General features: G+C 27.2%; 1 protein-coding gene across 3 annotated transcripts in view; it reads right to left on the reverse strand.

The window, feature by feature from the left end:
* Positions 1 to 17317, reverse strand: part of LOC129960928 (uncharacterized) — a 123950-nt gene extending 106633 nt beyond the window's left edge. For all 3 annotated transcript variants that reach the window (XM_056074676.1, XM_056074675.1, XM_056074677.1), the window contains exons 1-2: positions 17230 to 17317; positions 11012 to 12245 (exon numbers count right to left, since the gene is read on the reverse strand). In XM_056074676.1, coding sequence (XP_055930651.1) covers positions 11012 to 11685 — 674 coding nt within the window. In that variant the 5' untranslated portion in view covers positions 11686 to 12245; positions 17230 to 17317. The remainder of the gene's footprint in view (positions 1 to 11011; positions 12246 to 17229) is intronic.
* Between the last annotated feature and the right edge of the window lie 6253 nt (positions 17318 to 23570).

Raw genomic sequence — 23570 nt, forward strand, 5'->3', positions numbered from 1 at the left:
ATAATGTTTATAAAAATGAATTACAAATTAAAACTACAAAAAATAACTAACAAATTTTCTACTTTTTAATCCTTATTAAAAATTTGTTTTTTAAAATTGATGAATGTTTCTGTTGATTCTATTGATTCAATAAAATTTAATGAATGTTTCTGTTAATTTTAATGAATGTTTTATGAATGTTTTTGTTGAATTACTGTGTACATCTGATTTTATTGACTTGCGAAGAATATAAGACCTTTTGATATGCTACACTGATATTATACATTTGATTACAATAATTTTCTGGAATACTTATTGAAAATGAAAATTCAGTTTAACTTAATTATATTAACATCCCGTTTCAAAGCAACACTAGCTATATTTTGGGACGTACTTCCCAATTCTGAACCACGGTCAGATGACGAGGACGACACCTGAGCTGACACCACCCCTCCCTCTCCAAATTTCCACGCCACACCAACAGGTAATAAAAATTCAGAGAAGACTATAGAACCAAATAAATTATATCCTTGAAAACAAAGTAAATTTTTTTCCCTCTCTGTCGTAAAGAATTCCAAATTTTTTTGTATTCATGAAAAATATGTGCCAATATCCAAATTATAATTTTAATGTTCTTTGATATTTTTAAGAAATTAATATTCATTGCTTTGCAATGAAATTGAAATTTCAAAATTTTAATTTATTTGCTGATTAAAGAAGATGAACATCTCTTAAGTTTTCGTTATAAACATTTAAAATTACAATTTTTTCATTTGTAGGAGGAAAAAAAAATCAGTATTTTTACATCAAATGTGTATTAAATTAAAATTACAGGTATGAGAAGGTTCAATTAATGTCCGTTTCCTAAGACAATCAAAATATTACATATTTATAAAATGAAAAAATATTTCCTTTTTAATATACGATTAAATTCTAAAATTTCTTATTGATTACGATTATAATATTTATTTGACAAAGTTAAGTAGAAATCATAAAATGATCATTTCTTTAGTTTGCAAATAATGTAATTTGATAATTTAGCGTTTTTTGTATATTCATTTGTCTTTATTCTGATATAAAACCTCAGAATGTAAATTTAATTGATGAAATTTAATGTTAATCCCTTTTATGTCAAGAATAAAATTTTTAAGCAAAGAATATTTGAGAATTATTTAACCTTTATTTAATTACTTAAACTATTATGTTTCATTATTTATCAATTAGCTTGAAATTACATTATAAAAGTTGAATCATTTTTAATCGATAAAACAGACCATAAGAAGGTAATTAAAATCGAAGGCAATTTTATAATGGTACAAAACGTATTTTCCTAATGAACTTTCGGTATTTAATCTAAATAATTTTATAAATGATTTAGTAATAGGAGATCATTTAAAAATTAAAAATAAAATTTTCATTTTAATTAATTATACTTTGAAACAACGTATTTTCAGAAACACCGAGGACGATAGCTTATTTCATAAAAGCTTACAATGACTTATTTTATTTCCGCCTATTGTTTAATATCGTAACTTCAATGTACCTCATTTTAATAATGTAGATTTCAAAATCTTTTCTAACTTAAATATGGTATAGAGTCAGTTTGAAAGAGAATTTTAAAGAACGAAAGATAAACAATTATGCATACAGGGTGATTGCAATTAAAGTGATTATTTTTAAAAGGCTATAAATTAAAAGCCACTGGATAAAATGATCCTAAAATTTGATTTAAATAAACTTGAAGCAATGGAATTTTATTTTTTTTCCTAGGAAAAAATTGCTTTAAAATTATTAAATCCAACTATCTTTTAATTTATAGTATTTTAATATTATTTGTGAATATCTTATATATCCAGGAAATATGCATTTAAAAAAATAAATAATATTTTATGATTAATATATATTTATATTAGCCAACAAAATTCATATCAGTAAACAAATTTGATTGAAATCGTATACTAAAGGAGTAAGATACTTTGTATCAATAGGCCGTAAATAATAAAAATAAATTTAACACATTTTTGTGCATGAAACTAAAATCAAAATAATAAATATAAAGTCAGAAACTTATATCCCTTTATTATCGCTTTATTCTATTTAATAACATCGTAAGAACCTGATTTGAATCAAAATAAAATTTATTTGCATTTAAACTGGTAATATATTTTTCTAAAAGCATGTTTTTCAATTTAATAAAATGAAAATTACCATATCAAGCGAAAATAAAGATTAAAAAAAAACGCATTCAGATTCAATTTCACTTCAAAGAATATTTAGAGCTATTTTTATTCGATGCTGTAATTTCAATATCAACATACGCCTTTTAAAAGGAAAAAGCAACAACATGTTTTTGGAATTATTTATATTCCGAGATCTCGATTAAAAATAAATGCAGTTGGGGAGATTGAATGGGTATGGTTGATAAAAAATGCTACGTATAAAGGGTTTTGAAGGGGATTATAAAGAAAATATGATTTTAAATACTTTATAAACCAGATACAGAGTTTCTCAACATTAAAAAGGGGATGACTAAGCTTTTCAATTTTATTTGTTCACAGTATTTTTTGCCGTTAAAATGGAGAATGTTAGCTTCTTATCTTTTTTTATATGTATATTACATAACAGCAGATAATCTTCCTGAAAATCAAAAATAAAGTCTCGAAGAATTCAAAGACTTAATACTCAGATTAAAATTATATAATAGATATTTAGTCAAACATGATATAGTTGAAATAAAAATAAAAAAAATGAATAAAAGTGTTCTTGTTGTTTAAAATGTCATCTTTGTAACAATTTTTTTTGTAAATCAATATATGTACAGAATATATTATATACTGCAGATTAATTATTACATATCTAGCGACTTCAAATAAATATGTGTAACGACTTTCTTTTAGAATATAAAAAGAAAAATCTTTCATACATGGAGGAAATGAAAAAAGACAATATATTATATATATATATATATATAAATCAGATAGTTACTTTTTCAGCAAAGACTAATATTTTTTTGATGTTACATTCAAGGAACCATGAACTGAAATCATACTCAGATTTACTTTAACATAATGCTTAACTCAGTTTAGATTATTTTGGGGCGGACTTCGCAATTTTGAACAGATGACGAGATTTGATTCAGAGTCAGATGACGAGGACGATACCTGAGATGGCCCATCCCTCTCCAAACTTCCACACCACACCAGCGGGAGGACGTTTGGCCCTGAGGGATTTAGCATGCACCAGACCTGCTTACACGACAGTGGAATCGGGTCTCGAACCTGAAATTAATTCGGTTCCGAAGCTGAGACCTTACCACCAGGCCACCGAGGCTTCTTTAACATAAAGCGTGAGGAATATTCAAATGATAAAATTCAAAAGTGAAACCAATTTGTCATTTTCAAAAATTTGTGTTTGTATCATCTGATTTACTACCGAACCGAATTCTTTTGAGGCAAATTTTGTCCAGATATCAATTAAATGTTAAAGAAAGCCAATACCATGAGCCGTGCAGAAGCATATCACTCATTTACTTTGATCAAGAATTAAGTTTTTTAATATTAAATTTTTATTATTTTTAGTAGAAAAATCCAAATATATATTAGTATTAAATAACTTTAGAAATACAGATTTTTAGGGAAACCAGTTTTCCTCTTATCAAACCAGGTTTGGAAAATAGACGATTTCGAAATACCCTAGAAAAATTTATTGAATGTTTTCCTCTCTTTACCTAGTGTCGAAATAGACTTCAAAATCGATAAGAGAGAATAAAGTTCTAAGCTTTATATAGAGTTTTCTATTTCATAGAATTTCCCATTTTCATTTGTTAGAAAATTTCTTTCCTATCAATTCTTAATTTAGATCTTGTAGCATTTATTGCATTTCAAGTGCTGCAAAAAATTCGAAAAAGATACGTATTAAATCCTCTCTCAAGACATATTTCTTATAAAAGATTTCTATAACTAAGATAAATAACTTGTTCTGAAATCGTTACATTGTATTGTTTTATTCATTCAGAATGAAACTTTCGACTACAGCAGAGAGGATATAATTCTTCCATTAACATTTATTTTTTACGGAAGAATATACACTTATAATACATAAAAATATTTTTAAAATCTTTAAGGTATATTTCATGTTAAGGAAATACTAGTTAGTCTTTTATTGAAAATTTTTTTAACCTTTTCATCAGAACTATTTCAACTAAAAACTATATAGCTTATAGTAATCAATTGGCAGAATTTTATATGAATAAACTAATATAATCTTCCAATAGTATTACGAAGGAAGATTATCAAATACAAATTTGGAAAATACATCTTTTTAACCTTTTACAATAAAGTAGATTTTCGCTTGTTTTGATTTTTGTTACTAGGGTAAACACTTCTTATATTTGTATCCTTATTTAATTTGATCTCAAATTGTTATTAAAAAATAGATTTCTAGAATTTCTTTCGTGGATATCCTCAAAAAAATGAAGTGTTTATAATTTATTGAATTCTATTATAGTTTAAACTTCAATCAAATAGAGGCTTTCTGTTATTAAAAAAATTAAATACTTCTTAAATATTACAATATGGTTATTTAAAAGTGCGCAGTTAAAGTGTCCTGATCTTTTTTGTTAGTAGAGCATGGCAAGATTTTAAAATAAGCATATTTCTGTGAAAAGACGCTGCACATCTTTTATACAGAAGTAGGTATTTTACCGCAGAGAATCGAATAAATTATTCAGAATTCATAAAATAACAAAATCATTTTACTACTCTTTTTTTTAACTTAACTTAAAATGTATTTTTATTAATTACGACAGACATTCAAAATCAACTTTTTAAAGATATGAATGATTGAAATTGGAAAAATCTATACAAGTGTCTTTTAAAAGGGCAAAAATGAAATGCTTGTTTTTCTATACAAAACTTAATTGTGAATTTCGAAAAGATACTGGCATAATCGTCAGATTTGGTTTATAGATTTTAATGATTTGTTGATGAAGATACAAATGTATTGAACCAAATGACAAGCTTCTTACAAGAAGCCAAAAAGTGAAGAAGTATAGTGTATATGCGTTATGCACATGATTTGTTCTCTTAATATATTAAATAATATAAACAAAAGAATATATAGACGATTTTACCCTCGAAAACATTGTGGTTAATTTGTTCAAAAAATAGTAATACGATGAGGCTTATTAGTCGATAATTGCCAAACGTTTTATTGCATCACAATGTGGAAAATATTTCATGAAGTTGGAAGATTTGCTTGATGATTCAGCTTTGGTCTATCAGTCAAATTTTCTGCAAATTAAAACCATTATATAGAGATAGCATCGGAAAAGAAATCATCAGATTACTCCCATGAAATCGGTTCAAGGTATACTGGCAAACACGAGCATCTGAATTTCACATCAGATGGAGATCAAGAGATTAAATATAGTTCATCTGTTTGTCCATAAACTAGTTAAATTAGTTCTAATAAATATTTTTTAAATATAAAAGGAAAATCTATAGGTGGCGTAATATTCGTCATGATAATTAAATTAGTGGTGAGCGACGTTAAGTTTGATCAGAGTGGAAATATGTGCTGATCCCACTTGAAAAAAAAAATTTTTGCTTATCGTCCGATTGAAGGTGCCAATATATTTAACAAAAGACCGGAACAACATACGCTTCCACCAACATCTTGGAAATACATCAGCTCCGAAATGGTAGTATTACGATCTATACAGACAAAATATTGAAGGGGTGGGGGGTGGGGTAAGCATTCTTCCCTCTTGGAGCCTGCATGCTCACTTGATCTAAATACCATAGAAAATGTATGGAATACGTTTGGGAAACACATGCGCATCCCACATTCCTCCACAATCCCATATTCCCCACAATCCGCCAACGCTTGGCAAAAAAACCTTTTTTTGGCATTTAAAAAAGAGTGACCGAATTTATATCAATTTCTACAAAGAATCTAATCAAGAGTACGAGCAATTAATGTTTTGTAAGCATCACAATGAGAAGAAAGGTAACTAAGGTTTCATAAAGAAAACTAATCAAATTTTATTTTGTTTATCACTCCGATATCATAAATGGATGGTATATATATTATATATATATATATATATATATATATATATATATATGTATGTATTCCTTGTATAAATCTTTTATTTTCCACATTACATTTTGGTTTGGGGGTTATTTGTATTTTTCATTTATGCTTTTAATAACAAAATTGTTTTAGCTTGTTTTTCTTAAAAATTTGCAATTTCTTAATTTATGAACATTGGAGTAATAAATGATATAAAAATATATCAATATATTGATAAATAAAGCATATCAATATAAATATATAACTAAAATAGATCAATTTTTCATTGACAAAATTTCAATCGCTAGCTGTCCCGTAGGAAAAAAGAAAACTACTAGCTTTCTAGTGACTTATCTTGTGTAAACGCTTTTTTGCTATAATAGCATTCACGCAAGGAAAACAGATCTACAGAAAAAAGATCCCTCGAGATCCTTTATTCGACATTTCCACTCCCAACAATTCGCCTAGTCACACAGTTGCTCTCGAATCAATAATTGAAATGAAAGAAGCTATACAAAGCAAGATATTTTATTCCAGAGATATTCTGATAAGCAATCACAACAGATAAATATCCCACAGACGCTCTTTTATGTAAATCTATTCGTAAAGCACGTAGATACTTTCTCATTTTAAGAATTTTTTTTATGGGTATGAGTATTAAAGAATGGTGTTAACAAATATGCTAACAGACAATGTTATAGCATTACATATTTTACAAAGGAAACACTACAGAATTTCATCTGTTATGAAACGGCTAATTTTATGCACTTAAGGAAATTTTCGAACAAGGGTAGTATTACGTAGTTGTACTGGAAGGTAATAATAAAATAGTAAATTAATTTATATCAAAATGAAAAACTCGAAATAAATAAGTAAATATTACATCGATTTGCTAAAACGATAGTAATGTAAATTTTAATGTAGTTTCAACTACATTAAAATTTACTTTTATATTTCCGATGTTAAAAAAAAACAAAAAACACTTTACAAATTTTGAAGTTTCGGCTGAAAAAAATGTGAAACCAACATCAAAAATATCTATATAAATCAATATTATATATATAAATCAATTTGTATATTCTTCCTCGTCAAGCAGGCTAAATATTTAAAAAAAGAAATCATTTCTGTCCTTATCCTTTTCTGGCCTAATTGGCATATACGTCTTAAAAATCAGACTTCATCCCTATTGGCTAAATAAATAATACTCCTACATAGATTATCATAGAAAAACCATTTTTACATGGGATTTAAAATTTTAATCAAAAGAGTCAAATTGAAAGGGCTAAAATAAAATGCTAATACGATAGAAATAAATTTTGGAGAGTAATTCTCTTTGTTTCGTTCAATTTGTTTGCAGATAAGTGGTAATTTAAGGATGAGAAATATTTATAACTGAAAAAATATTTTTCTGTGCATCTTAAAAGCATTAGGTAAATCTAGAGTTCATTATTGAGAAGTTTAAGTGTATTTCATCCAATTAGTGCCATTATGTAATGCATGACTAATTTTACTTCTGTGTCTTCTCTGAGATTTCTGCAGTTTAGAAAATTGATCGATGGTTCCTATAAAATATTACCAATAAATTAATGATCTACTTTAACATCAATATATACGAAGTGTATGCAGTTTTTCATAATTTACTTTTCATCAAAAAAGAAGACTCCTTAATTTTAATATCAAACAACATAATCGAAAATATTTTGTTTGTAGATTACTTCTATATCAATTTTAAATTATTGATATATCGCTGAAATTGAAGTTTTGAAATGAAATTTTAAGCTTAAACTCAGAGAAAAAATATTGAAATCTAATAAAAAGCACAAGATACGGGTTAATTACTATCTGATAAAATAACAAATTTCGTGAAGATTTAAATAAACCTGGGATGTATTCAAAACATCTGGAAAATAAAAATCAAGATATTTCTACAGTAAAAAAAACTATTTTCATAGAAGTTGTTGAAAATACTCAGGACATAGGGTCTTAACCCTTTCTAGGGCCGTGGGAAGTATGCTTCACACCAAATTTATCAATCTTTGTATGAATTTATGTAGGTTGGCATAAGTTCTGACAAATTGTTTTAGAAAGACAGAAACTTAGATGCTTTAGTTCTTTACTTTACACAAAATGATGTGTCTTGATTTGATACTTAATTATTAATTAACCAAATTAATCAATCAATCAAATTAAATTTATCTAATAAGCTAAATGAATCCCTTTTCTTATTCTAATTTCAAGCCTAAAAATATTTTAACATAATATGACTAGAAAAAAATGGCCCTTTAAAGGGTTAAAAATCAAAAAAAAAAAAGTAAACGCAGTATCTGTATACATCATATTCATGTATTTCCAAATCTGTAACGGTATACATCCTTTTTCTGCATCTGGATGTATCATTTTCATTACGCTATGACATATTGATATGATATGATATATACGCTATGATAATATTGATTTGATATGATATATGATTGATTGATATGATATATGATTGATTGATATGATATATATGCTATGATAATATTTTAAATGACCATTTCAAAAATTTTCATTTTAGACTTATTTTAAATGAAATTGTTTTTCCGGCACGATAAATGGAGGATTCTAACTAAAATTTAAACAAAATAGACCACATCCTGAAACTCCAAACACAGTCCTTAAACGATTTGAAATACTACTTCATTTGTCACGCATAAAATAATGTATTTATTCAAAAAAGTAAAGCTCACATTTTCCAAAGGTAATAATTTCTAAAATATCCTTTATAAATCTGCATTGTTTAATGGAAAGAATACAATTAAGAAAGCTTTTTTTTATCCTGCTTAGAGAATATTTTTAAGCACTTTAATTGAAAATTAAAAACAGAAAATTGCTAATATTAATCTATGAAAAAATTAAAATGTTAGCTATTATGGGTGAAATATGTATCGGAACATTTCAAAGAGTTATGAGGAAATTTAACCCTTTAAAGGGCCATTTTTTTCTATCATATTATGTTAAAATATTTTTAGGCTTGAAATTAGAATAAGAAAAGGGGTTCATTTAGCTCATTAGATAAATTTAAAATTAATTAATGTGGTTAATTAATAATTAAGTAACAAATCAAGACATTTTGTCTGTGATAAAGAAATGGAGCATCTAAGTTTCTGACTTACTAAAAAAATTTGTCAGAACTTATGCCAAACTACATAATTTCATACAAAGATTGATAAATTTGGTGGAAAGCATACTTCCCACGGCCCTAGAAAGGGTTAAATGGAAACGACAATTCTACCATTAATTTTATACAAATGTGATGCAATTCAAGCATTAAAATATTAAAAATTAATGATTTGCAAGTTCATCCGTCGGATGATTGAACCTGTAGAAGGGACACATCCAATGAATAAAAGATTATTATAACACTTAAGCGATTATTTCTAGCATTAAATCTAATGTAATAAAAATGCTGTTATTTAAAGTTGAAACATTTTTTACTAAATACTGAAATTTAAAAATAATATTTTGCCATAAATTAGTTGTTTTATGAAAAATTGCTTATGGTGTTGAAATCTTCGTTATCTTGATGTGAGAAAAAAGTTTTTACTATTATTTAAAAAGTAGATGAAATAAACGATTGCTTACGATAACTGATTTTGAGATTTTCTGAATATCACAGTGAATGTTACTTAAAATGCTTGCAACATAAAGATGTATTCCTTTTTCGTTTAGAGCAGGTATACTTAGTTGATAACTATGTTTCCAGGTGCGTAAATAATTTCGTTTTCTTCGAAGGATGTTTCTTATCGTATTATGATGTCATATATATTTGTTTAAACAAAACGCTTATAACATTGATTGTTGATGGACTTTGTTACTTACTGAATCAAAAACTACCACCTATGTAATAAATTAAACACTATAATTTTTTCCACAAAATGATGAAATAAGAATTTTACTGGAAATATTTAACCCTTTGTATGATTTTATATTTTTTTGTGAAATAAATCAGGGTGGTATAATCCATGCTCTAGAATAAAGGGAAAATGTTTTTAAAAAATCCTAGTATAAATACATAACATAAAATAATTAAAAAACATGCTGGAAAGATCCATCATGCGATTTTGCATCTTAAGCTCTGTACAAAATCTTCAATGTCCCTCTCTTCTAAATTTATCCACTCATTATCACTTTTATTAGCAAAAAATCTCAGATTAGTTATAAATAACATCAAGAAATCGCACGTTTCTTCCAATCATAACAAACAGCAAAATGGCAAGTTCAAACCCGCTATAATGATTGTAGCATTTGATTTTTTTTTTCTTACATCTACGTTCCTTATTAAGCAATAGTCGTGAAAAAAGTTAACAGCAACAACCAATTTACAGTACACCTGTTTTGAGTACAATTTTTTGTTCACTAAATGTTAAGATGGAAATATCCATCATCATGCAAAGAAGCATTAACTCACTCATTTTAGTTAAATAAAAACGGTTTGCAACCGGCAGGATAAATTATTTATGGTCTTCTTGATCCAAATAGTATATTAAATCACATAATATATTTCTAATTACTTATAAAGTACAATTAGTTATTTTTTATATTTCCGCATTAGATATCAAAAATTAGATTGTTTTCTTAGAAATCGAAAGGATATTTTTAAATCTATGCCCCTTCATTTTCATTAATTATTACTGTAATCGATACGACAGATAAATCTTACTTTTTTCCTTTTATTATACAAGTATTTCTAACCAAAATACTTTCATTTGTGAGTAAATACATATACTTCATTAGAATTAAAGAAAATATATTTCGTATTTTACATTAAAAACTACTGCAATTATAATCTAGTTTCATCGTTTAAATTTAATGATGAGGCCTTGACTCTTGACTCTGAAAAAAATGATGATCTCTGTTGATATTCCACGATGAAATAATCACATTCAGCACATTTAAATCAAGTAGTGGGACTTACCTAAATTGATCCCTGTTATACACATTTTCTTGCTTTATGCTCAAGATAACTGGTCCAAGTGCTTCATCGTTGGTAAAATAGTTCCAGTGTTCTGTTCCGTAGAAGTATTTTTCATACGTTTCTTCTTCCACAGAAATCAACTCGAACTTCTTTTCCAAATCCTGCGCTGAGTAGTTAACAGTCAAACTATCATTTGAGTTGTTGTTACTCCCACTGCATTCGATCCAATATCCAAGAATCACCTTGATAGTGTGCGGAAACCCTTCACATTGCCCATTACCTGGGCATGCTTGAACAGGGATCGGAAACTGCAAAGTGGTTGAGCTTTTTCTACGAGCTTCAGCACAACCCAAACTCTGTCTTTTATAATCTCGAAGCTTTTGCATGAACTCATCTCCACTGCTGAGTCCTGACACATCTGCGTAATGAAGGGAGCAGTAAATTTTATTTTGGAATCTTCTAGCTCTTGAGATGTGCGAGCCAGCCAATCGAAGACCACACGTATTACAAACAAGACAATCTTCGTGGTAAGTGGAACCAACTGCAGTGGTATCAGGAACCGAGAGAACTAGGCCATCTTCAAGGGCTTCTTCACAAGGAGAAGCAGGTGGCCATAAACCGTTTGTTTGATGGCTTAGAATCGGAAGTTCACAGATGAAACAAAGGGAAGACATTGGACTTATTCAAAGATTTGCAACTATAGCTGCAAGTTCGTTTAGTTACAGAATAGTAGAGCCACAAGAAAATTTCAAAAGACTTAGCAGGGTGATTAATGGTATGATTTTAAAAAGCAATATTTTGCAAGGTATTGATTGCTACCAATTTCTCAATGAAACGGTCGATCCCTGTAAAATATAAATTCACGTATTTTGAATATAATAGGTTTATCAAATTAATCAGAATCAACTTATTCAATTACTTCAAGATTTTTGAAAGATGCATTTGTATTACTCTAGATTAATTCTGAAATCGGTTTCTTTAATTTCATTTCAGCCATCAAATGTGGGGTTTATTTTCTTCTTTGGTCTTCGTCCGTGTATCTAACGAGCACACACTAAAGGTCTTGACAAATGTTCTACCCATCTACAGGATAACATAGTTTTTTTGAATGTTTCCTTTAATGAATTTTCCATCTTGCTGCTATATTAGTATCGAACAAAAAAATTCCAACTCGGCTGTGTGAATTTTTTTCACAACAGCATTTTTTCTTCTTGAAGAGTATCAGCATTATGACCTAAAAATATATTTAAAACATAATAGCGTTACTTAAAAAGTCATTGCTTTATGATACATGTTACATTAAAATGATAAAAGATTATGCACAGCATTTTATGTAAAACTGCATAACAGTGTCTTATTTATACGTTCAGCATTTTGAAAGAGACATAATACTTTGCAATCAAAAGGTATATGCAGCAGGAAACTACAAATTCAAATATGAATTCCCAGGAAAAGAGGTAATAAATGTTGGGAATATAATTTTCATTTAAAACGTTCCCTTATGTAAACTTGTTCGAGAAATTAAGAGAGGTAAGTTTCTGAAATATGCTTTTATTAATATATAGTAAAATGTAAAAAAGAATCAACAACATGAAGATTAAAACAAAATCATGAAAACATTAGGTAATGATAGAAATATTCTAAATAAATTAGAATTTAAATTATTTTTTTTAAATAGGCGGAAGCTGAATTCTTCTGCTATTCATCGTGGATTAATTTCCTTATTTTATTGTCCTCGATAACCTATGCTTTTTTATTTTAATTTACATATTTTTGAAAAAAAAAAAATATTTTATACCTTTTTATACATTAATAAAAATATGCTTTAGTTTTTTAATTTTTTTGCTCTGAAGTCTTAAATGTATTTACATAATTCAATAATATACTTATTATTGAATGTTGCAACCCATTCTTTTCTGATTCACATCGAGTCAATGCCTTTGATATAAATCAAAATTTAGTTCAAGTTAATAAAATAACTGACAATAAAATTCAGAAAGTATTAAAATTTTATACTGCCATCGGGTGGACACAACTGTAAAAAATTCAGAACTTTTGTACATCAGAAAGTAAGTGAAGAACCAATTATAATATTGAATGCGTCTTTACAAACATGAAAACAACCCAACTTAAATTGCACAAAATTTTGTGTATTTTAATTCAAATGTCTAAAAGAAGAAAGAGCATAATTTTAATTTAATAATAATTTTCTAGTTAGGAAAAGAAATTATAGCATTCACACACAAAAAAAAGAAATTCTTTTAAATCAAATGCATTTTTAAATATCCTTTCACAATAAATTTTCATGCAAAGAGTGCTGCATAGCAATATAAAATATCATTAATAATGCACGCTTTTCGGAATTTAATTACGCAAAAATAACTATTCGACTTATCGTAAAATATTTAAACGAATGATTAAAATTATATAACAAGCGTAAACCGATATTTTATAGATTTGAAGTTCTCATTACTTTTTAATTATTTTTGCGCATTCATTTATAAAAGGTAAGTATTTTCATAAATTTAATTAATTCATAGGAATAAAAAAATTCTTGAAAATTTAAAATAATCTTAATCATTGTTCATATCTCCATACTTTTTATATTTTAATAAATAATGCTTTAAAGATGCAATTATAATTCTAAGAAATGTTCATAATAATCTTTTCTTTGTCTTTAATAAATACATTTATAATTGCTGAAATGTCAGAAATTTAAAAAAAAGTAAAACAGTAATTATTCTACTTTCAAGAAATTTCTAATTTATTTGCTAAAAATTAATTCATATTGAATTTATTGATAGTTGAGATTTTTTTTTTTTGCCTCATATCTTTAAAATTATCACTATGAAAGACTTATAATGGTTAAAAATTCTAAACTTTATTTGAAGTTTTTTAATTATCTGAATTAATCTTCTCTAAAATCAAACACTGAGTACAGTCTTGAAATATGAAATGGTTAAAAAAATACTTTTCAAATAATATTACATTTTAAACTGTAATATAAACTGTATATCCCTTAATTGGGTAATTATAAGATTAATAAAACTAAGTCATACATGGGATTTTATTTTGAAACTTAAAATTAAACTCGGATCCAAATTGTATTTGCTTTCATTAGCCAATTATTATTAAAAATATTGATAACTGTTTTCTTTCATTAGTCGTATTTCGTAATTAAAGCTTTAGAAATTCTATAATATTGTAATTTCATTAAGGATCAACACTATAATATCGTGACTCAAAATCTCAAAATATACCAATCCTTTATTTTCTGAGCATTTGCTGTGTATATAAAAAGAACAAAACCATACAAGTGAAGTTTATTATTTAAAAATTCTTAACTAAGAATTAGTAAGAATTTTTCAATAACTAATATAATAAAAACTAACTTCTTACAATTGGTTTAAATTACTGGTCATTACCAAAAATATTTGTCATTTCCCATTTAACATTGAAAAAGAACTAGAGTTACGAAAAACACGCTAATAAAATTGGAATATACAGAAAAGTCATCTTGAATTTTTCACTTTATTCGTACGTTATTGTAATGATATCTATAATATAAAAAAACGCATTGAAATCTGATACCAATTTGAATTATTTCTCATGGAACTCTTGCAGAAAATCTACACAACTGCAGGATTTTTTTTTTTTTTTTGCATTAATAGCTGAATGGTAATTAATTGTTCGACTTGCATTAACATTAGTGCATTGCACTTATGCTTGAAGCATTAAATTTATTATTTGTTCAATCTCAGTTTCAGAATCATAAAACTGCTTTTAATTCGAATTTAGTTTTTAAGATTAATTTGTATAACTGCATTTAAGAAAGGCTACCAGCTCGAAGCATCATCACTCGTATTCTGGCCTCTAATATTTTGACTTCGACAATCATGTACATTTAGATTATCATCTCAAAGAGATGAGAATGCAAAGGCTTTCAATCGATTGCTTTTGCTCCCTCTGCAAAGAGATTTTTGAAAGATCAGAATATCAATACATACGTGTCTGTGCTGCCGAATTCTAAAAATAGCTCGCAAGCGATGTAAAGTTTGACATACAATGAAGCCGTTTTGTGTGAAAGTGGATTAACTCAAAAATTGTCGATTTGACCACCTAATTTTCGTTTCAAAATTTAAGCTCATATTTTGATTTTAATCTAAAACTTTCTTTGTTAATTCTTGTTTACATTTTTTTTAAAAAGTGAAAAGATGAACATAAGATTTTTGCATATAGAGCTCCGACACCCGAAATAACCAGATAAAATTTAGTAAAATCTTATTTTTTTAAAAAGCATGAGTTATATAAAATGTAAAAGTTCAAAGATAAATATCAAGTAATATCTTTTACAGTATACAAAAATTTCGAACATATGCTTTAAACTTTATACTAAAAATCATTGTATCTTCATCTCATCAATATTTCAGAAGCTTTGGTTTTGATTAATATATACTGTTTTTGATACGATAAATTATATATTAGTGATATATTGTATTCAAGAAATGTATTCACAATGCATTAGAATTAATAAGTTAGGATTTATATCTTACAAAATAAGTCTATATAATATTATATATATATATATATATATATATATATATATATATATATATATATATATATATATATATATATATATATATATATATATATATATATATATATATATATATATATATATATATATATATATATATATATATATATATATTGGTAAATAATCATGATGGAACTCGAAACTTCATACTAAATTTTTAACAATAATTTCTGAACCAGTCTCATTCTAACCAGATTTCAACAGCACTTTAGAATAATTCTAAGTGTCTTCTAAGTTTGAAAACCTTAAAAAAAATCAACTAAACTATCTAAATAAAAAAAAACAAGCATTTAAAAAATTTTTAAGCTAAATTTTACTTTTTCCCATGAAACAATGAAGTTACTATATATCAAGTTGATAATGTTTCTAATTTTTTTTAGTACCGTATATTGATGTGAGATTTTATACCACAGTTTGGATAGAAATTCTAAAAATGATGCAGCATTGTTTTTTATGAAAATAGCCTAAAAAGTACATTCTTTCGGCACTGCTTTGGGACACAAAAGGAAGTGCTTTATAAAGTAACATAATTGATAATGTCATTTTATTTCCCAAAGTTTGTAATAACTTCTAAACTCTTTTTTTTTTTACATTTGCTGCTTATCCCTTATATATTTTAAATTTCAAAAAATATAATATATATTCACAGAACCAAACTTTTAATGCAATATTTACATGCAATCTTTTCCATAAAAATGTCATGTCCTTAAAGTCAAAATACATATTCATAACTCTTTTATAAATATTTTGAAATGTATTTTTGTAAAATACATAATTATTACATTTTGAATCCAATATTACTTCAATATCAAAAGACATTCAAAAATAAGTAAAAAAAATTGCACGAACATTAAAATAAATCTTCCTACAGATTAAATCTAAAACATGTTGAGCCATTGAAATCTTCGATTCTAGTTATAGCTACGCGAAGTTAAATATTTTAATCTACAACTTAAAAATCATATCAATGTTCATACGAGAAAATAAATCTCGTTGCCTCCGTCTAATAAAAGATCAGGTCGCAGTTTTTTAGAAAATATGTTCTACAGAGAGAAAGCGGAAACTCGAAGAATCTGTTCCTTTTTTTTTTATGGTCCGGAAACATATGTTCGCCATGAAAAGTATTAAAATTTTATCTAAGAGTATGCTCTTATTTTCTAACTTTCATATGCTCTGTTAAAATAACTTGCACATTTTCATTTGTTAGCTTTCTGCATTTTAAACTTTTAAATTAAAATTAAGATTTTGACATTAGATGCATTCGAAATTATTAATACTTACTATAAAAAAAAACACCCTTTGTTATGGAAACAAAAGAGTATAATGTGAAAATTTTAAGCAGTTTTTTTCTAAATAATTAACCTTGAGCCTTAAAATGGTTTAAAGAACCCTAAAATCTTATAAACATTTAATATCGCATCAAATGCGTAGGATTCCATATTGCATTTCTTGGAAGAAACATAATATTGAATGCAAAATCCTTTATTATTTTTTTTTCCAAAACATCATATTGAATTTGAAATGTGATGCACATTCCACAGCTCTGTGAGTATATATCTTATCATATTTGCAATGCATCTGATTTATTTTATGCATTTGAAGAAATGTTAAGACTTACCTGTCACAAGTCTCTCTTTCACCTGCTGCTACACTCGTGACTGGACCAGCTCTTCTTTCCAAATCAATGAGCTCTTTCGACTCCAGAGTTCACTCATGAACTAAGTGAAAAACCAGAGTTATGCGCTGGATGTTTACTCGATAACTCCTCAAATTTTCTGAGACGAGGCGCATGCGCCGAAATCTAAAACTATTTCGCTTGGCGGAGAATAATGTTGCCAAAAAGGCAATTCAGTTTCTATTCTGGATGCGTAGATCTCCATCCCAATCGAGACGACTGACTTTCGTTCTTCGTATGTGGCACTCCTTCGTAACTTTCGGCCGCTGTGAGTAGAAGCGTACATATTTTGAATCCACTTGTAGAATGCGTAGGAAAAATTAATTGCTCTGCCGAAATTGAATGAAATGTAGCGGAATTTGTACAGGGAAGCCTAGCTTCGTGGAACTGCTTAAAGCCTGGGAAAGCTTAGCTTTCGGCGTTTTGCGGTAATTTTCGTCGGTGTTGTTCTTCCAGGGATTAAAAGTGAATAGCTGTGTGTAAATGACTTTAATAGCTATAGCTTAAGCGAAACGAAACAGTTTTGCATCAAGTTGGCATACAGGCAAGGGTCTTGGTTGTCATGGTTACTTCTTACGCAATGCTGTGCCTAGATCAATAATGCTGTTCTAGTAGACAGGTGAATCTGATGTGATAACAATTGCCATTTCCAAAATGAACAAAACATCTGTTGAAAGATTTCAGAAGCAATAGAGATTTCTTTTCTTATTAACTTTTTGGTTAGTATACAAGGTATGCCTATTATAATTTCTTACTTAAATTTTAAATGCCAAAGTATTTACTTTTCATGCGGAGCAGATTGGGTTTTGGCCGGGGACGAAAGTATCTACTGATTTCTTCCATCATTTATGGATGAAAGTGAGAGTGAGAGGAATTCCTGCACTCGTTTCCTCTCTACTTTTAATAATTATTTTGTAAGCATCTTTCCTAGATGGGCTTCGTAATAGAAAGTTGAAATCTTTACGCTCCTCATTAAATAGTTTTAAAATAAAGCATTCAGCTAATATTTTACCCTTCCATGTCCAAATAGATTAGGGTTTTTTTTTTTGTTTTTTTTTTTTTTTGTTTCAGTGAATAAATATACTGTTGAATAAATTACGAAATCTCAATTTTCATATAATCCCCCAATGCTATTAATCATATTTTTTAAAAATATTCTTCACTAATATTTAAAATGAAAACAAATTTTATTCTTCTATGATTAAAATTCTCCGAATTAAAATGCTTTGAATATTTCTATTTTAAACAGCGGAAATCCGAGATCTCAATTTTCATATAATACCCCGATGCTATTAATCATATTTTTTAAAAATATTCTTCACTAATATTTAAAATGAAAACAAATTTTATTCTTCTATGATTAAAATTCTTCGAATTAAAAAGTTTTGAATATCTCTATTTTAAACAGCGGAAATCCGAGATCTCAATTTTCACATAATACTCCGATGCCAATAATCATATTTTTTTAAAATATTCTTCACTAATATTTAAAATGAAAACAAATTTCATTCTTCTATGATTAAAATTCTCCGAATTAAAAAGCTTTAAATATCTCTATTTTAAACAGCGGAAATCCGAGATCTCAATTTTCACATAATACTCCGATGCCAATAATCATATTTTTTAAAAATATTCTTCACTAATATTTAAAATGAAAACAAATTTCATTCTTCTATGATTAAAATTCTCTGAATTAAAATGCTTTGAATATGTCTATTTTAAACAGCGGAAATCCGAGATCTCAATTTTCACATAATACTCCGATGCCGATAATCATATTTTTTAAAAATATTCTTCACTAATATTTAAAATGAAAACAAATTTCATTCTTCTATGATTAAAATTCTCCGAATTAAAAAGCTTTGAATATGTCTATTTTAAACAGCGGAAATCCGAGACTCCATTTTCATATAATACCCCGACGCTATTAATCATATTTTTTTAAAATATTCTGCACTAATATTTAAAATGAAAACAAATTTCATTCTTCTATGATTAAAATTCTCTGAATTAAAATGCTTTGAATATGTCTATTTTAAACAGCGGAAATCCGAGATCTCAATTTTCACATAATACTCCGATGCCAATAATCATATTTTTTAAAAATATTCTTCACTAATATTTAAAATGAAAACAAATTTCATTCTTCTATGATTAAAATTCTCCGAATTAAAAAGCTTTGAATATCTCTATTTTAAACAGCGGAAATCCGAGATCTCAATTTTCACATAATATTCCGATGCCAATAATCATATTTTTTTAAAAATATTCTTCACTAATATTTAAACTGAAAACAAATTTCATTCTTCTATGATTAAAATTCTCTGAATTAAAATGCTTTGAATATGTCTATTTTAAACAGCGGAAATCCGAGACTCCATTTTCATATAATACCCCGACGCTATTAATCATATTTTTTTAAAATATTCTTCACTAATATTTAAAATGAAAACAAATTTTATTCTTCTATGATTAAAATTCTCCTAATTAAAAAGCTTTGAATATCTTTATTTTAAACAGCGGAAATCCGAGATCTCAATAATGCTCTTAAGAGAATCGTATGCAAATTGAAATTATACATTAAGGTGATATTGGGTTTAGATTTATTTCGATCACTTGACATGAGGCTGGCTATTACTAGGTCGGAAGGACATTAAATTTTAAATTATTTTATGAATATAAATTAAATTTTTCTTATGTTTTAATCATTTTAATTGCCCTTTAGAGGACAAATTCCAGGACATTTCCAAATTTTTTTGGAGAGGCTCATTTTGAAAGCTAATCTTATATGAATGTATGGATGATAGTGTTCAGGACTATATAAAATAGTCATCCAGGCTTATAAGTAATATTTAGTAAAATATTATGGATGAACTAATTTTTTAAAAAAAGTTGCTCACTTTTGGGATCGAAATTGAATTGAGATGTGAAATTTTACTCATATCTGCTTTGGATGATTTCAGATTGCACCAACTGCGACTTTAAAAAATCATCTAATCAACAAATCCGTTTCTTCTACACAATTGTTGATAGGTTTAAAAATGATGAAATTCAAGGCATTATATTAATTCGTTCAGCTTTTTTCACTGATTAAAAATTTTAATATCGTTTTTTTTTTGCAGTACATTACTTACTGATGCAAAGCAAAATATAATTCTTTAAACTATTTAAATTATTTTACCATCTAGAACAATACTCCTAATACTAACAATTTAGAAATTCGCATTTATTCCAAAATTGGAGAGGACACTTTGAATAACACTTGACGAAATATTAAAAAAAAAAGTTTTTCGTTCTTGTATTATTAAAAACACTATTCAAATGAGTTTCTGGTTTCTTTTTTGAGAAATGTTCACAGAAATTATTCATTGATTCTGATAGTTGAACAGTAATCACAAAAAGAAGAACGAATTTATAGTTAAATATTCCTTATTAATTATCCTTCATTATTCGTTGATTTATTTATTCGCTACCTTTTTACTTCAGAATACACAAAGAAATTATGTATTCTAAATTGTGTAATCAAAAAATTGTGTATTTTCTGCACAAAAAAATAGTGTATTCTAAATTGTGCATTTTATACACAAAAAATTTGTGTATTCAAAATTTCATTTTTTTTTTTCGATTATTTTTCGGGATAAATAATGTATTCAAGACATTATTTAAAAACATGTTAAAATTGTGTTTAAGAACTTAAACTTTCTATGAAAAACTCTTGAAGCAGAATTAGGTAGCTTTTTTCAATTATTAAAGCAGAATTAGCTTTTTTTTTCAAGAATGTTTGCTGAGATGAAAAACTCTTGAAGCAGAATTAGTTAGCTTTTTTTCAACCATTGAAGCAGAATTAGCTTGTTTCAAATATAAATGCGCTGGCTACTTTACTTGAGACATAAACTTTAAATAGTCATACATTTATATTCTTACTAAAATATTAAACATTTGTATGCTAATAAAATTATTTCTCAAAAGTATGTTTGTTTGTTTGTTTCTTATGGCACTTGCCACTGACAAGCCCGCTGTTACGAAGACAGCGATTTAAGCCAGAGGGGAACGTCTCTTATTTTTTATAGCAGCGCCAACTAGGGCCAAGAGTACGACTTTGCCACTCACGCATCACTCATTCGCTTGCACAACCCCTTTTTACAGGAGGGCACATTCACACATCTCACAGATAGAACAACCATGCCCAAACCGGGACTCGAACCCGGGACGCCCAGATCACGGGGAAGACGCGCTACCCCTATGCCAGGACGCCGGCTCTCAAAGGTATAATATCCATTTTAAAGTTTCTGCTATGTTAATAAATATTAAAAGATTATCTTATCTTAAAAGAAATGCATAAAACACTAAATAATCTTCAAATTTATTTGCTATTAATAATGTGATACTATAAACTAGAGTTATTTTGATTTCCTTTTCATATTTTTGCCACATTTTATATTGATTTTTGTATTATTTTATGATCTCGTATAAAAAAGGGGGAGAAGGGAGCCAAGTCCTTAAGCATATATTATTTTCTATTATTGATTTACAAGTTTCATAATGAATCAATGCCTAATAATGGAAGAGAGAGTCTTCATATTTTATTTTCAAATATTTTTAATATACCCTAAGTGAGTTTATTTTGAAAACTATTTTAAAACTCAAATTTGATGCACTTAGAAATTTTGATTATTTTCTTAGGAATGCAATTTTATAATATTAACAATCTGTTAAATATTTCTTCAAATTTATTGTTTAGAAAATTACCTTATTTCTAGCCTGTTTTGAAGGAGAAAATATAACTTTGACAAAAGCAGCGCATTGCAACTTTCCTTTAATCCAACTTTATTAGATATTCTGTATTGACGAGAATTGATTAAAAACACAATCAAAAATTTATACAACAGCACTCTATTGAAGAGTTAAATACAATTTCCTGATTTAAGACTGGAAATAAATCTCTAACATAAAAGGGAATGCTAGCTCGTTTAATTATAATGTATTCGTAGATGCGTGCAAATAAAGCATAGAATGAATAAAGACCGAATAGCTTTGAGTCAACAACAGGAAAGTTGTGTCATCCGATCAAACAGACACTCATTTAAATTGCTCTAATCAAATAAAGTGATTAAAATAACATCCTAATGAGAAAACTAATTTCAAGTTGGAAATAATTACATTGTATTTTTGGGGCACATTTAGACTTGTTTTGAAACAAGCATGCAATTTATATGAGACGAAATAACAGTGCAAAAGTCATGCGATCGGCTACCGTATAGTTTAGATTAAAAAATAATAAGTTGTAAAGAAAAAAGAAATGTAAGAAATGTGCATAGATTTCACCTTATCTGTTTGTTTCACAAGGATGTTCAGAGCTATTCGCTGTCGCTGTCAGTATCATTACATCTCTACTTCTAGAAATTAATTTTACATAGAATAATCTAACAAGAATGTAATTATCAAATGGATGTAAGGTAATCAGAACAAGGTTACTTAATAATCAAGATGTTTGTAATCTCGGAGAATATCTAACAAAATATCTTAGAATTGAGAGAAATGAATTTTGTAACTAATTATTTGGCATAGTAATAACCTATTTGACCTGAGAGGGATTTTCAAGGCCATTACTGGCGATTACGAATTGAATGGATTACCAGAGTACCTAGCACCCATTAATTAGTCTAATATAGTTACTGAGGTTGGTTAAGTATTACTGAGATAATAAACCTCACATGCCAATCATTGCTGGAATATATAGATTTGGACTAAGACAGAAATACTCAATTTAACGTTCTCATTAATATAATGCTTTGATTCAAATTAATTGTTAACTTTTAATTAAAAAACTGTAATGATATAAATTACTAATTTAAATGCATAGACATAACAATTTAATCTATCCGTTTGATATTTAATTGTATAAAGTCCTAATCGTAATACAAGCCCTATTTACTGCATTCCGGTATTAAATATTAAATTGTCATAAATTAATTTTGCTCTAAACTGCCAATTCTATTAGCATTACTTTAAATTTCTACATGATCTAATTATTTTGTGAGACCAGAACGAAAGATGTAAAAAGCGTTTTTTAATCAATATAATTACTATAGTTGGTATAATTATTAGATTTCGATCCAATACTTTGACGATCGTTTCGAATTAATTTAATTTTGCAAATTAACTTCATAAATTATACAGAAATTACATAAAATTCGTTGTCCTCAATCTAGATTAGAAGGACAATCGACAAAAGCTTCGCTCTAAACTCCTAAAAAGTAAATTAATAACTTATAACTAAATAT

The sequence above is a fragment of the Argiope bruennichi genome, chromosome X2, assembly GCF_947563725.1.
Source record: "Argiope bruennichi chromosome X2, qqArgBrue1.1, whole genome shotgun sequence".
In the NCBI taxonomy this organism is placed as follows: Eukaryota; Metazoa; Arthropoda; class Arachnida; order Araneae; family Araneidae; genus Argiope; species Argiope bruennichi.